Genomic DNA, 17617 nt, shown 5'->3' on the forward strand with positions numbered 1-17617 from the left:
ACACAAAAGTGTCAGGGGGGAGGCGGCAGGAGTCAAGGACGGTACAAATGTTTGTCATCCTTTAGTAGATCCTCAGATTGTACAGTACTTCATCACCCTCTTCAACAGATCTATTTATCCCTTGGCCTGTCACGTCTGCCTTGGAGAAATGCTGTGAAGGACTGGGAAGGGAGAGAAATGACCCAGAGATGAACCAGCTGGGTGCCACTTGACACGTTGTTCATCGTTGTGTTGCAGGTGCAGGGGGATTACAATAAATTCTATTCCAGTTGTGCCAGGCATCTGCTCGGTGAAATTGACAAATGTTAAATTGTTTACTTTGGTGCTGGTGATGATCTTTAACAGCCTGTAGAGATTAAAATTCACTCTATATCGGCATATGCTGCGCATCCTGATTGTGAGATTACTGTAGATATTAAAGTTGAGTTTGTTTTCATCAGTTTCTGTCACTGCTACTGTTTCACATTTGGCATTACAAACCTGTAAAAAAAACCTCCAGAGAGGGAACATGTTTCTATCTTGGCCTTGCTGTGGCCCCCCATGATCTTGGCTCGAGTCTCTCTGAGAGGCACTCTGAGCTGAAACACTATGTGTGACCTTATGTCCAGCAAATATCCGCAAATCTGTTGTTCCCTCTCCCACAGCGACCTCCTCATATGTTAGCTGAACATTCACTGATAATCTCTGCGGGAGTCTCGTCTTGTCGCTAGTTCAACATCAAACTACTCAATGCTCCCCTCTGTCATAGTGAAAGAACCCCCACCCCCACCCCCCCCCACCCCTGCATACGCACACATAAACACTCACCCACTTCCATTCAAGAATGAAAGCAGCGACACATCTAGAGAAAGATTGGGTTGTCAAAACTGTCACACTACTTCCGATAGAGTCAAACTGGCAGAAGCACTACACTGATGGTATGGCTGCATCAACACAGAGCCAAAATAAGAAGCCTGTGTACAGTAAATGATGCCTGAATCCAGACCTTTGAACTGACTGACTTGACTGAGGCCCTGTCTACACCTCTACAGATATTTTTGTAAACTGATATTTTCCTCCACATTTTTTGGCTCTGGTCTACACGCAGTTTGAGGTCACTGGCACAGAGACTTTTGTATCCATGTGGACATGAAAAATGGAGTACGCGAGAAACGAGAAACGCCATCTCCTCAATTCGCGCATGCCCATTGCTGCTTTGTGCAATGAGCATGCGTCTGACACAATTACAACAGTGGTCTGAAGACTACTTTACACTAAGATTGAGCCAGAAGCTGGTGGGACAATGTTGAGATTGGGATAGTTGTTGAGGACTAGAAGGACGCTTTCACTGAGTGTATCATTGAGTGAGGTGCTTCGTCCTTATATCAGAGGGTAATCAATGATGATGTGATCTCCAGTATATGTGCTGAGAAAGATAACCTAGCCTGTACTCTTTGCTACCGATAATGGGAGACAGTGGACAGCTCTCCAGGGCGAGCGGTTGGTTGTTTTTGCGTTGTAGTGTGTACGTAGATATTTCGTAAAATGAAGGCTGTGTGGACAGAAATGTTTGTGTAAGTGGAGATAGGGCCTGATTTGTCTGGCATCATGACATTAAACAGCAGTTTCATGGTTGATGAACAATCAGGCGCTGTGGGGGGAGTAATGATTAACCAATCAGCACCATGGGAGGGACTAACCCTGTTGTCAAGCCTTGTCAAGCTGTATGCCGAAACCAATGAGGAGCATAACAACAATGGTGCCTGTTCTAGACGAGACAGACACTGTTATCGAGGGTACTCTAAATCGACATGTTTCCTCAATATCACCCGACACTGTTGTTTGTTTTTACTTCACTCCACTCCTAAAACTCTGCCAAACCAGCATGTTGGCTTGACTGCGCATAAGTGTGGCCTTAAATTGATTCAGGGGGATATGTTGGCCTCCGGTGATTGGTTTGGGAAAATCAAATCCACCTCCCCCCAGGGAAATCGGTTAGAGTGGAGGCAATGTCAGACTGAAGATGGAAATGGAGTGTAACAAGTTGACAATTCTGTCTGATATCAGACCAAAAGGAGCAATAAAGAAGTCAGTGCTGATGTTGTGCAGAGGCTATATGCTATGTGCTTAAGTCCCTCTAATAATGTCCTTTTCAGGATGAGGAGTGACTGAAGAAATCACCATTTAGCCATGTAAGAAGTCACAAAAAGAACAAGTCCTTGAATTAAGTAAAGACTAGAATCATGCCAACTTGCCTCCTTAGCAATTTGAATAAATTGAATCCACCCCATAATTACAATTAGCACAGTGTGAGCTGATGATTGAAATTGTGCTCACCAGGAGTGGGTAAATGATGGGTAATGGGGGTAATTTGGTTTTTAAATTCAAGAACTGACACTTGAATCTAGACTGATTGATGTATGTGCCGCGACTGATTTAAGCCAGTTGCCAGCAAACATTTTATTAGGGTGCAAGGTGAGGACAAGGCACAAGTGACTCCTGCAGGAGCATTTATGTGGGCTCTCCCCAGAGGACGTACGAATGGCAGAACAAACAAATGCACCGTCTCTGGGAAAAAGCAAAGAAATGAAAACCATACTTTTCCTATCACACGTTCACGCTTGTCTGCAAACAAGTGCGACCTAATAACTGTTGTGTCAGCAAAAGATTCTCGTTCAAAGTCCAACGTTATCCAACTTCATTCTATCTTTACAAACCCTGTGACCTTCAGTGAAAACATTAATTATGAGCAATAAATAGCATTTGTTTACTGTATATACTACATCAAAGGTGTCAAACTCATTTCAGTTCACAGGGCACATACAGCCAAGTTTGATCTTAAGTGGGCCATAACACCGCTGCATAATGACCTATAAATAACAGCTCTCCAAGATTTCCCCCTCTATTAGTCATCAGATAAACAGATGATTAACAGCCTGAGATGTCTTTAGAAAAAAAGTGCAATTCCAACAATATGACTCAGTTTTTACACATTCATTCGACTACGCACTGTCAATACACGTACATTATTCCATATATTTCCACTCGTGTGGTAAAGCTGACGTCACTACGCCTAACTAAAGTGGACATTACTGAGGAAGCAAGTTAAGTTATTCCCCTGCCGGTGGAAAGCCTCTGAAGCAGCATTTTACACGAAGTACTCAGTTTACCTTGCTCTTGAATAGGGATGCACCGATCTGATATCTGGATCGAATATCAGCCCTGATATGATCAAAATAGATGGATCGAGTATCGGAAAATGCAACCTATACCTGAGGCGATCCTTTCCCTTTAAATCTATTGCAACGCGAGCTATGTCATACCTCATGGAGTGGAGAGAATCTGCTGTGTGGAGGTATTTCACACTATTTCAACTGCTGTTGCACAATTGTTTGGTTTTGTTAAAAATAAATAGTTCATTATTGCATTAATCTGTTTCATCTTGTTTCATTTTATCTTAGGAAAGAACTGTGTAGTCATCAATGCCTGATGCCTCTGGTCTTTTCTGTTCTACATGTAAAGGTATATAGCGTTTTAGGTCAACCATGGTATCGGATCGGTGTCGGGTATCGTCTGATACTCAAAGCCACCGCATCGGGATCGGTATGGAAACTGAAGAAGCTAGATCAGTGCATCTCTACTCTTGAAAGCTGAGACCTCATAGCTTCACTAGTGTATTAATATTAGGTGTGCAAAGTCATCCTGTGGGCCGGACCGAACCCTTTTCTGGCCCGAGATCCATATGTTTGACACCCCTGGTATGTATGCTTCTGTCACAGGTTGTTTGGGTTATATTGCATCAGGACAATTCAGATTTTGTTAACCTCAACTAAAAACAATATGCTAGGCTTTCCAAGGATTGGTCAAATTCCATGGCCCTTACTAGATGCAGTGTGGTGATGTATCCACTTCAAAATAACGTGAGCTCACACACTTCAACTGTATCCATTCATAATTACACTGGTGGAGTAACAACAAATATCTACTGGATGCAGCTGCATCACAGCTGCTGGAGATGACCTCTTGCCATTGTAGTTGGTGTGCTGCTGTCTACCTGATGTGTAACTGAAGCACCACGCTCGTAGTTCTCTGCTCCCATATCTTTGTGTGCTGTCTCACATCTCTGAAGTATGAAATTCACTTTGCAACGCACATAAATGCAGATTTTCAGTATTTATATCTGATATTGCATTCAATCTGTTATTGACTTTGTCTTTACTTACACAGAGCAAAACTAACTCTCTTGTTTGCTTAAAATGTGTGAAGCAGGAGGAGGAATTGTACAGTTTTCTGCTGATAAACAACTTTTAGAAAACACAGGTACAAAGTACAGGTAAGGCTTGTGCAGTAATTAAGATGTGTGAAGTGCAGACACACAAGCATCCGTTACTGAAATATTATGTTGTGAAAAAACCCCAAAACATATCATTAAATAAATGAATAAACAATAAACAAAATAAAAATGAGGAATTGAGGTGTTGTTCTGCAACCAAAACATTTTGCAGCTGCGTCCAGAAGACGCCAAAACACTTTGTCATGACAGCTCATACAATCAAACTGGGCTCACCTTTTCTCACCCTTGTACCACTCGAATGTCGGAGAGGGCACAGCAGCTGCCTCGCACCTTAGCAGAGCTGTGCGTCCCAGACCAACTCCATGGCTTTTCATCTCATGGATAGACGGAGCAACTGGAGAAGACAAAGAGATAAGTGTCACAAATACAAGTCAAGAGAAACATCGGTGTTATCACCAGCATAAGGACAATCTAAAGGAAATAAGGCCGAAGTCATAATAAGACACTGAGAACTGGTGAAGGAGGGTTGTTGAATTTGAAAATGACAACCTCCGACATCTTGGTCAGTGCACACATTACAAAGTGTAAACTCAACGCTCAGAGTCTGCAGAGGCGGAGTTGGGGAGGGAAGAGGGCATCCATCCCCACAGTTCGAAAAAGAAATGAATTGCACTGCATGGTGATAAATGGCTTAATAGAAGTTCAAAGACTCAATGGCACAGGCAGGTTCTGTGAATGCAAAATGAGGCTCCTTTCATGTGTTGAAATGTGGTGTAAATCTCTTTGCCAGTGTCATGAAGGCAGCCTTACATATGAACGGTTTCTGAAGCAGCCCGGTCCTTTTGTACTTCAAATATTTACTCTGCTTATAGTAACACAGCCTTGAAAGAATTAAATTAATGAATTGAAGTTATATAGACTTACAACAATGGCATTTTGTTGAATACAGCATGAGGTTGGACAAAACCAGTCAGACAAAAAGAAGGAAAAAAATAACCAGCCCTCTTACTATTCCCTTAGTCACATAATGGGGGAAAATGTTTCACTTGTCATAATTGTAATTACTGGCCCTTATCGGAGTAACGCTGAATTCATAAACTGTGGACAAACAAAATAAAATGACCCTCTTTAAAAGACTGAGGACAAGCTGTGCTTGCTGTAAGTAGCACTTTTCCTCACAGAACTGAAAGCACACAGGGGTTCATGCCCACTGGTATTATCGTGACTGCTTTCCGGCTTCTCCATTAATCAACAGAGGCAAGGAAACAGGAGAACCAATCATAATATGGCACAGGGCTCAATCTGACATTGTGCATTGTGTAGACTTGGCTTGACTCCCCACAGCCTGACAAATAATAAAACTGCTCTAAACACACAATCAGATACACAGTCATCTGACATACAATACAAGCAAAATTACTTTGTGCCACTCAAACAGCTTCTGATTAAAAGCCTGTGATACATGGAAAAAGCTCGCACTCTTGGGGTCAGTCCTGCAGCTAGCAGTAAATTGCCCAGACTTGTCTGAAAGTTAGATGCGGACTATTTATATTCCTGACAATGAGCGTTTGAGAGCGACCTGTCAGTCTGAGCTGTAGCCTGTATCCAGTGGAAGAGCTTGGCCAAGCGCCTGCAAACCTTTACATCCAATTGCATTTGGAGATGTTCCTAACGGACGACCTCAGTGTGGACTGATGCAGCCTTGGACAACAAATCCCGAGGTACTAACTGGCATCAGACTTCAAACAATGACGAATGAATCTAATGAACATGTCTGAATAGTCTCTTCCTACTGAATAAGACAGCTCTCATGTGTATTACAGGTACATGGAAGTAGCGACGTGCTTTATTATCCTGTGATCCTGTGAAAGTCTGCACAGATAGATGAGGCATGATGCAACAGATCTGTACGAAGTGAAAAAGATCCGTGTGCCCATTTGTACATGTGGCATATGATCATGTAGGAGAGGCGCACTGAGGTGACAGTGTGCTCTGTGATGATGGATGCCCTTCCTCCACCCTTCTGCTGCATCCTAATGAGCACATTCGTATGACTAGTGTATGTTGATTTTCTGTCCTCGCATATGTGTGCCAATTATACAGCCATTTCCTCTCTTTCACGGCTGGGCTGAATAATCCGAAGGACTTGGGACAGTGAATCAAGCGTTGGGTTATGCTGCAGCTTTTCCTGTTCATATATCACTGTATGAAAAGCTGGATGCCATGCTGGGGGGTATTAGCAGACCTTGACTACGTGTCTGTGCTGGCTGTGTGTGTGTGTGTGTGTGTGGGCGTGTGCATGCTGTCTGTGTGCACCCCTGTGTCTATAAAATACCCAAACTCAAAGCATCAACATTCTCCTGACTCAATCTCGCTTCAGAAACTTCACAGATCTATTCAGACTTCACAGATTGCTTCAGACATGTATCTATTTGGATCACAAAGACATTAATGGAACCCACACCATAAAGACAGCCTGCAAAAATGTTACAGGTCCTTCAGCATCTTTATATAAGAGCTACAATAATCTGCAGAAGAGAATAAGACGGTTACCAAAGCTTGTGATAAAGTAACATCAGTGTTTAGCATTTGACGATGTGCACCAGAGAAGAGCTGTACTGTACCTTAAGAAAAAGACGAGGACAAGCAAAGAAAATTGCAACAGTGCTCCTCAGCACAGAAATATAAGCCAATAACAAGTATGACAAAATCAATGCAGTATGCCGACCGACAGAAGCTTACTGAATCCTTGTAATCCTCCATTGGTGTCATTGTGCGGGGGCATTGATTATCTGAAGCCTCTGAAAGCGCCAGGGTGACCTGGCTGTCGCGCTGTACAGTTGCTAGGACAGTGGACATGGTAGCCAAGGCAGGTGTGTCAATACTTGAAACCTCACTCATACAGCCACTGTCTTTCATGTTAAAACTGAGAACTCAAAACCACTGGCAAACTGTCTGTCTAAATTTGCTCCTTTCATGTAGCTGTATTTCATATTTGAAGTTGGAGCATTTTGATGTGTTCCCTTTTATTTATTACCAACTGGATCAGCACTTGCCAAAAAGAACACTGTGCTTTCTTCATTAGACTCAAAGGATTTCCTATTTCTGGTTAACTTGGATTACTGTCCTCTATTAGAAGTTAGTTAAAATCCTGGCAAGAAAAAAATGATTAAAACAACAAAGGAACTAAGCAATTACTCTCTCTTTATATATTTAATATCTTGCTGATCAACAAACAGGGCGGCACAGTGGTGCAGTGGTTAGTATTATCCCCTCACAGCAAGAGGTCTCCTGGTGTGAACCCAGGGTTCTGTGTGGATATAAGCTTGGATTTTCCCCGGGTACTCCAGCTTCCTCCCAGGAACTGTCCATTGGTCTGACATCCCATTGTTCCGACCATATTAAACCCACTGTTCCGAAGTCCCGTTGTTCCGAAATCATCATGATGCCCTGTGGTTAAGGTCTGGTTAGCTTTAGGCACAAAAACCACTTGGTTAGGGTCAGGAAAAGATCATGGTGTGGGTTAAAATGAAAAAGACAAAAGCCGTCAGCCCAGCTTTCCCAGCTGACCCAGAGCTGGTCGCGGCGCACCATCAAGGCAGAAATACGCCCGCCAGGAGCCGTTCAGCACTGCGGACCGTCGGACTAATGGGATGTCGAACCAATGGGCTGTCGGACCAATGACATGGACCCCTTCCTCCCACAGTCCAAAGACATGCAGGTTAACTGGTGACTATAAATTGTCCGTAGGTGTGAATGTGAGTGTGAATGGTAGTCTGTCTCTATGTGTCAGCCCTGTGATAGTCTGGTGACCTGTCCAGAGTGTACCCTGCCTTTCGCCCAATGTCAGCCCCTCTGCGAGCCCCAACAGGATAAGATAATGGAAAATAAATTAATGACTGATCAACATACATCAACATGAGTCAGTGTTTTAGTAAAGAGAACCTTAACCGAGACCAAACCATGACCAACCCCAGAGTATATCGAGACTGAGAGAAGACAAAGACCAGACCAATGCAAGTTCCATACTGCATGAGAGTAAAATGTAGGTCATTCAGATCATTGGCACTCTTAAAATTGATCTAAAAGTTCCACATCACCATGAAATCACAAACAGAAAACACATGACTATTCCTCTTCATTCACCTCTTTTATTGTAATACTGTATTTATGTGTGTCTCTATAGTTGTACTTTGAGAAATGTCTTGGGAAATAATCGAGAGGCATTGCTGAGGTGAGTTTTATGTGTTTTCTAGAAGCCAAAAAATACAAACGCTAACAAGCTGAAATCAACTCAACCATCTCTATTCAACACTCCTTTTTTTGCACAGACAATGCAGTTAAAACCCCGCAGTCGTGGTCTTGACCGGTGTTGAAATTAAATCCCAAGTCCTCTTTGTCTGAGACCGAGACAAGAACAGGCAAAATGTGGTTCATTCCAAGACGAGCCTGAGACCTTCAAAAAAGGCAGATACCGAGTACTTCAACACTGATATGAGCATAATAAGCCATCCGTCTCAGTGGTGTAACTATGGAGTGGTAACTTTGAATATAAAGCCAGATTTCTCCTCAAATGACCCAATGTCAGTACAGGCGTATGGGTCATCTATCATCATCTATCTTATCAAGGGCACCTCTCATAAAAGTTTACCAGAGTGTAGTTTCTGTGCTGCAAATGAATTCAAAAGTAGTTCGGGGCCTAGTAATTGTCCTTTTCACCACCCAAGTTATACAAATGTTGCAACATGTTGGAATAGAGAAAAATACCCCCCATAATTCTGTAGGTGGTCCAAAATGCTCAGATTTTATATGCATATCAATAATATCAAGTCTTTCCAATTTAGATCCTGGCACTGGGATCCGTTAAGACAGATCACAGCCATAAAGTCCACTCCAATCCGATAATTCCAATTTCAACATGCTGACGCCTCCTATATCATCATATATTGTGCAATGCACCATCAGGATTTCCAGAGTAATGCAAAGTAGTGCACTAAAACTCATGAAGGCCCAATAATCCAGGTAATTTAGTGTTGAGAGCATGCTGTGGTGGTGCTGTAAATCATGCCTGGAGTCATGGCGACTCCACCAGATGGGGGTAAGGGGTTGGGTCCAGGAATAGCACAGGCATGGCAGAAAAATGGGTGCTGTAAGACCCCGTCGGGTGACAAATGGCCAGTTGTGGGTCGATCAAAAACCGACTCCCATTACATCTGCGTTATGTGGAGCTTGTCATCAAAACAAAGACGAGACATTTGTGCACCTCTACAACATACATGAATACAAGCATGTTAATGACGAATAAAATGGCTGACCTTCTCTCCATCTAATATTAATGGACAGGGTTTGTTCAGAGAGCATCGCACCTTAATGTACAGGGCTTCACTGAGTCGCTTGCCTTAAGCAATCCTCATGTGACTATTAATGATTAATTGGTGTGCATCAAGACTGAATATGATTTATTTAGCTACAAACTATTGTTTGCCAAGAGAACCCATAGAACGCAAGCTTTTTAATTAAAAGATCAATTAATAACCCTACCTCTCCAGCCAGATTTGAAAATGAGTTTTCATTGCAATTAAGAAATGGACTCATCAGTGCATGACTTATCAGCTTACACACAGAGACACTGTTCCCCACTGCCATCTGTGGGCTTCATTGTCCTGTTTTTTTGTCGGTCAGGAATGGTTCTGCTGCCAAGATTTATTAATTAATTAAGATTTCTATTCAGAACAGCTAGGGAACATTGTGTTCCTTCTTTTTATACAATGCAAGGCATATAAATAACCGGCTTAGTGTGCGGGACTGTGTGGGTCGACAGCACCAGGGATTCAGTCTATTGTCGGTGTTGAACGCTAAATGGTTAAAGGTACACAAATCCCTACCTATCTGACTGAGTTCACGTGTAAGATGGCGGAGTTGCTCCAGTGAGAGCTGCACCACAACCAGGACACACGGAGACATCTTTAGTGCCACAGGAGAGTTCAGTATGTCACCCCCAGCCGTGTAAACACACATAACATCCACATTACAGACACTTTGATGTAAGCCTGCCATGTTCAAGCATTTGTCTTTTGTCAGCTCTATAAAGTCATTTTGATCAGTCACGAAAAAAAAATTGCAGACCAAGCTAAAAGATGAAGTTGCTGTGCGTCAATATGTTTTGAAACAGTACTAGCGAGAACATTTATTCTGCAGAAGATCAAGATTCCGCTCACTTATTCATGCCCCGCGTGCAGCAAGGAATCCAAATAGCAATCAAGACGAGAGCTTTGGAGAGATGTAGAGAGATGGATTTACATCCAAACAGCTCGAGGGTACTGGCTTTAACTCTACTTAGGATTGGATCAGAATCCAATTCTAGGAAGCCTTCTCTTTTGAATCGTAAGCCACAGTATTTCAATGGATATTGCAAACTGTCGACAAATGCTCAGCTGAGACTCTGAGCCCGATGTTAAAACACTCCCAATAATAGATTTCATTGAACTGTGGATCAAGATTTACTCTACTTTTGATCTATCCAAACACCGCACTGAGGCACATCTGGACACACACACACTCACGCGCACACACAATACGTAGGACATACCAATGTAAATGCTGTGTAGACCTATGCAGATGTTACGCTGTGTAATGACTCTTAATAAGAAATGCTAATACAGTGCAAACATGCTCACACTCCACTAATAGTTGTTTACTTTCTTGTCAGGACTTGACATTGTAATACTGGGGGGGTCATGGAGATATGTCTCCTGACCACAAGTAAACAGTTTTAGCCTCTTATTTATCTGAGATGGTCATGACTCCCCAGAACAACTCTGTCAGGGGAGTGAGAGGGGCATGTTGTGGGTGTATCTAACAGGGCAGGGCTTGAATTCCAAACAGGCCCAGATGATGGGAGCTTTAGAGGGAAAGGCTGGGCTGGAGCAAACAGAAGACAAGGTGATGTAAAGAATGTGAAGTGTTCACAGTATGCCCCTGCATTTCAATTACCCAAAATCTATCAATACTATGGCTGTAATTGCTGACAGCACTTCTAATGTGCATGCTCATAATTAATTAAAAATGATCACAGTTTTGTTGGCCAATTACTGTAAGCAGGAGGAAAAAGTGAGGTGCTCTTCTTTTTATAAATATGGCCATGGTGGATGTGTGAGCAGAATTCACAGCTGCAGGGTACAGGAGGAGGAAGGAGGCGTACAAATGGCTGGCAAACTCGGAAGCACACAGGGCAAAGCTTCACTCTGCAAAGCAAGTGAAACCTTGCCATGAAGGAAAACAAGTGATGTTGAAGAGGGAGAGCCGCCTGCGCCGGTTCAAACCTGAACCTTACATCGAGATAGGAAGGGACGAGATCATACAGACTCTCTGAGGAAAGAGTGCGAGAGAGAAAAACAAAACAAAACAAAGTTGAATCTGGCGTGTCAGAGGTACCCAATTAAAGTTCCAGATGTGTGATAAAGACCATGCCATTAATATTCTGCTCTAATGGTCGAAATGCGGCTGTTACATAACCAGTGGCTTCACATAAAAAACATTTTGCATCAACATAGATAAAATAGAGACAGCTTCCCCCCCAAAAAACAGGCTCTTCCTACTCTGCCTCAATAATTCAAACATCTGTGGTGCTAACATGGCTTCGACTGATCTGTCTTCTTTACACATTTATTTTCCTCAAATTGACTTGTGGCAGCTTTGCTATTATTACAGGACGAGAGATGAAGAGACGATCAGAACATCTGGCACAGTTACGAACGGCTTTAGCTTCGGCTTTGAAGCATCTGAAACAGTGACGAGCAAATAAAATGTAGCACAACAAGACAGCTGGTTGTCTGTGTACTTTCCACGTGTGACTAAAGTTTGTGCAAACTGTCAAATCCCATCTTGCGTTATGATGCTCAAACTCTGTGGTGTCACTCATTCAATTAAGAGCAGGAGCAGGCAGCTCTCTCCATCTTAACAACACTGAAGGTCAGACGCCTTCTGATTTCTCAGCTTGAGAAAGAATCGGGTTTTTATTATTGTTTTATGTGCATGTAGTTAGTAAAGGACGCCTTCATTCTACAACAAGGTGGCTTCATTAATTAATCAAACGCTGGCTTTTTATCTCAGGCGGAGGTTTTCCACGGTTGTTTCCTTCTCATTCATCCCTCCGACTCAGGCACCTAGATGTGATATTTATGCCTTTGAGTCACACTGTGCAGTGAGAATTTCAGCCAATAACCGAACCCACCTGCAGTGAAGATGAATATGTAAATGTGAAAAGTAGGTCAGAGATCAAATTTCATCAGGTAAAATCACTGCTGAAATATCCTTTCGCCAAGCGGGGCTTTTCAGCCAATCTCATTCCAGCATCACCCTCTGGATGACTGCCATCATTCAGGTTTAGCTCATAAAAGTATCCAGTCGTCATTCATTCATCACCGGAAGTATAAAGGCAGGAGACAAAGGCAGGGCCAGGCATTTAATTAACGCTGTGTGATCAATGTAGTCTTTTGAGCATGGGAGAAATTCAAACAGAGGTTACATGTACTGGACTTAACACTTGGAAATAGCGCCACAATGACAACGCCGCAGACCTTCTGCCTCTAACTCATCATATCATAGAAAGCCAAATGGCAGGCTTAGTATTATAGAAGGCCTGGTGTTATTAAAACTCCAAACATGCTAGAGCTTAATTTTGTTTTCATTACTTTGGTGTGCTTATTTTAATTAGTGGCCCTAATCTGCAATTAGCCCAGAGGTCAACTATACTCTTCGCTTGAAAAAAAGGAATTGTTTTTAAAGCAGAGAGAAATTGTTTGGACATGTATTTAATTAGACTGTTAACCCATGAAATGTCAGTGTCACTCATTCCTTTGCTGTCTTATTAGAGCGATAAAAGAGAAATAGTGCAGGCATGACTGATTGATGTTTATGACTTAATTTAATTTAACTGCCATTAAAAATAAGGATACTCTGAGAGGAGCAGTGCTGATACTCTGATGAGGTCAGTGTACGCCCTGATAGCCTCTTACACAATCTAACGTCGGACAAATCTGAATCTTTGGAAGAAAAATAGTCTCACCCTCTTTCATCATTCTCTGTGGTAATTTTAAAAGGTTATTTACCTAAAAATCTGTCAGACGGTGCATTTCACTGACAGAGTAAAAGTGACACCTGCAGAATCTCCCAGGAGAACCTTTACGAAGTTCAGCGGCTGATTTTGTCAGCCGAGTTAAACAGCTGTATGAGCACGTGCCCATACAGTGTGATGTTTTTAATAACGTTCATTTCTCGCTTCTTGCTGTGTAATTATCCTCTCTTGTTTGAGTTTCTGTGTCAGCTAACGTCTTTATCTTAATTCAGTGTTTGGCATACTGAGCCCTCATCAATACCCCCCGCTCCTGGGCGCGTGGTGAATATAGCTTGATGTGTGATAGGAGAGCATGGATGATACAGTGGATTGGGATATAGTCCAAATGCCTCTCTTTTTCCTTCACAGGGGGAGAATTGCACTGGGGTGGAGAGGAGGCAGTGAAGAGTGGCCACCAGCTGGCCCTGGCTCTCCCTGCTGTGGCCATATCAGCCGCTCCAGTGGACAACTTTAATTCATTTATTCTGCCCCTTATCTTTGTAAATGAGCACATGTCACAAGTCGCCACGAAGAAGGGATGAGGCAACTTTCATGGAAAAATACAGGCATCACAAAACATGCTTACAAAATATTTTGAGAGCTGAAACACTGACTATTTAAAGCAACATGACACGGGGTACTGAAGTTAAGATTTTTCAAACAGCCGCCTCTCCATGCCATTTGAAGGTCTTGACAACCGAAGTTGCTTTGTGCTGCTTTAATGTCAGCGACATGTTTTGTTTATGCAGGTCTCACTGTTGCGCAGCACTTCAAATGCTAAGCAGCAGCAATAAAACACAGCACCTTTCATGTGTGAGGTGCTCGTGAGGACAGAAAAGTCTGACTATGGAGTTTTCATGTTGGCCATAGCTCAAGCAGGACGTCAAGAATGATGATGAAACATTTATGAATTAAGTGGGAGGGAGCTTTGGCTTTTTACACTATGTGGAGACACAGGCTGCTAAACTAATTACTGCAGACAGGTTTTGAATAAAGACTTGTCAGGACGACATGGTAGATGTGAGGGCTGCTACATGAAGAGATCTCATGTCCACTGGAGATTCATCTCAACTGTCTGCCTGATATTATCTTTAATGATAATGATTTACATGCTCCCCCATGGGTTATATTTCTCCTACCCCTCAGGTTCATGAAATCCTTTAAAAACCCCATTGGATTATTTCAGAGATGTATTTTTATAGATCTTGCAACAGGCTGTTTTACTTCCTGAAAAGAAACACTTTGGAGATAATGGCTTCCAATGGACATCGACTGTTAAAGTGTCACTTTAGTGTATTCACTCAAGATCCTCCTGCGCTTTTGATATAAAAAAAGAGTCTTTATTTTCTATATTATAATCCATAGCATTTCCAAGAAAGGCCACTGATGTGTTACAATTAGACTGGGTGAGATACAGAACCTCAATTTCTCAGTTCAGAAGGCAAAAGTAATGTGTGCAAGTTTATAGCCTGCCCTATACTGTTACCTCCTTTGTATAAGAGGCATTCTCCAGCAACTGAATCTCTGCTATATGTAAAGGATTATGTAAAATATTATACTAAACAGACTCCGTAAACAGTTTTCATAAGCCAATTTATAACATACCATTGAAAAATTATTAAAGGAGTCGACAAAAGATATCCGCACAATTCTCCTCTGCAGTACACGTCAATAATGAAGAATAAGTAACTGGTCAATGACAGGAACAGCTCTGTAGCTCTGTCAGCTTCTGATAACTCTGGGCAGCGGGCAAATACTGCCTCAACACTTGACAAACTACAGCATACTCCCACCCAAAGTACCGCTCCGGTGCTCAGGCTGTGATGACTTTGCCTGACAGCAAAGGAAAGTCTTCTTAATCAATTCACTCAGTTTGGATAGTAAACCCACATAACCCCGCTGCCTGGCTTTAAAATACGCCGTCTGACTATGACATGCCTTATCAATCACTGTGAATATCTCCTTTGTTCTGTAGCACAACGACACTCCCAGTTGTCAAAGCACTTTTTATCCTTGAACCCGTGTCTCAGTAGAGCTATAAATAACTGGCATCTAAAACTCCACTCAGACCCAGCTCATTAGAGGCAGGCATTACACAGAAATAATGGCCACAAACTTGGTTTTCTAACGAAGGCAAAATGAAAGCTGTCTTAACTCAGAGAGGTGGAAATATAGTGAAATTATTATCGGGCTCAAAGTCCAAAAAAGGATAGTTAAATCATCAATACTTTGTATGAAATAAAATAACTCCTTTTCTCAAAACGTGCATGATTAGCTTTCAGGATATGACTCAGTAACTGGGCCAGGAGGCGTGTTTTTTTCTTTCACTCTTCCTCTCCCCTCTGTCTCTCCAGCCGACTGCCTGATAAGCTTTGCCAAAAGTGAGATTTAGCACAGGGCATCTATGCAGAAACCTCCATGAATAACAGTAAAGCAAAGGAGCACTTTTAAAAGGAGAGGGAATGGCAATAATTGTCAAGCACCCATTCCTGCTCATACTTACGAGTGGTGATTTCCATGTGACCACGACAGCTAAAGCCCAGTATCATTCATTAATGCCCTGGCTCCTCATTACTGTCTCCTCACTCTTTTGAAAGACTCATTACCTGCATAATGGAATAGTGCTTAGAACAGTCAGACCTTTCCTTAGTGTGAATTAATCACCTACATGCACAGACAAAAAGGGAATTCTCACATTAAATATTAAGAAACTTCAAGCTCCAGCTTTCTACTTTTTCAAACTTCTGGAAGGTGTACTTTCTTGAAGTGCACCGTCAGGGACATGACACTGGTATCATTGAAGACTGCCCCGGTGTCTTTCATGTGTCTGCGAGGCCGGCGCGGAAAAAAGAAGGGAAGCAAGGAAGAAGAAAGAGATATACTTACAGTTGACTGTGACTTTTACTGCTTTGGTGTCAGGAGAGGCGATGTCATTTAAAGCGCTGCATTCGTAGTCTCCAGCCTGGTCCCTTGTGATGCCGGTGATGTTAAGATATTCTCCACTGTCATACTTCCTGGCTGGAAATAGAAAAATGGAGGCAAAGAACTTACACTGTGACTACAAAGAATACAAACAAAGCACACAAACACACAACCCAACACACACACACACACACATATGCATATATATATGTATAGCTCTAGGCTTTCTGTAGCCTATGGTTATTGTGTGGAAAGCCTTCATTTGGAATACAAAGCTTTCAGCCTGAGTAGAAGTAGTAGTAGACGCAGTATTGTCCTGAACTCCTGATTACCTTCCTAGCGTTCTAAAATAGCAGAGGATTAGCGGTGCATTGATCCATTTATATTGATACTGTGGCAGGAAATGGAATAATGGTGTATTCCCAGTCATCCACTCATCATTTGTTCAACTCCACACCACGCAGTTAGAGCTACTTCCTGGAAGACAGACAGATTGGATGGCTCAATGCACATGTCAGTGCTTTATAGTTAGCTAAAGGGGCCAAAGGCAGTAGCAGCACAGCACCATGACTGGCATATTAGCAGGGGCAGAGTGCATCTAAAAAGCTGGAGGGAGCACAGATCCACACAAACATGTCCACTTCAATAAACAATGAACCATAAAATACTACAATGCTGTAAGTAAAGTAGTAAAATACTACTTTTTTTGATAAAGCCAGGGTGAGAACTGAGAGTATGATAATTGGAGGGAAGCCATATTGAGATACGGTCTCTGGGTTTTCTACACAAGACTTCTTGGTAGATTTTTATGTTGAGTTGGGCCAAAAATGCTGTGACTCTGGTTCTTTTGTCCTTGCATATGGCTTACAATTGTTGCGTTCCCCATGTTCGAGATGTCAAACTGTTTTACTCAAAGTTTGAATCAAGCTTTTTTTTCCTCTTTGGAATCCTTAGCCAACCAGGGTTTAAATTTGGGAGTGTTGAAACCACCCCTGGAAAACTTGCATTTAGCCATTGTGGCCATTCAGTCCAAACTCCTACGCAGAAAGTTGGACAAACATATCTGCCCATAGAGAAGTAAACTAACCAGTGCAACCCACACTTGTATCATTTTGCCTGAACTTTAGGATTAATATTATATTATTGTTCCTCCCGTATTTTTTAGTCTCTATCATGAATGAGAACCAATAATGAGTAATATATAATAATGCAATTCAAAGACATTGCTGCATTTTTTTTAGCTCAGGCAAGTTCAGTCAGGAGGGCAATACTTTTCATGCTCAGGCTGTTAGTTTTCTTTCTCACCC

The 17617-nt window shown here is 42.2% G+C and overlaps 1 protein-coding gene across 2 annotated transcripts in view; it reads right to left on the reverse strand.

The window, feature by feature from the left end:
- negr1 (neuronal growth regulator 1) overlaps positions 1-17617 on the reverse strand; it is a 173605-nt gene that overhangs the window by 52020 nt on the left and 103968 nt on the right. For both annotated transcript variants that reach the window (XM_049587114.1, XM_049587115.1), the window contains exons 4-5: positions 16275-16406; positions 4547-4667 (exon numbers count right to left, since the gene is read on the reverse strand). In XM_049587114.1, coding sequence (XP_049443071.1) covers positions 4547-4667; positions 16275-16406 — 253 coding nt within the window. The remainder of the gene's footprint in view (positions 1-4546; positions 4668-16274; positions 16407-17617) is intronic.

Source organism: Epinephelus fuscoguttatus, linkage group LG10 (assembly GCF_011397635.1).
Source record: "Epinephelus fuscoguttatus linkage group LG10, E.fuscoguttatus.final_Chr_v1".
Classification (NCBI taxonomy): Eukaryota; Metazoa; Chordata; class Actinopteri; order Perciformes; family Serranidae; genus Epinephelus; species Epinephelus fuscoguttatus.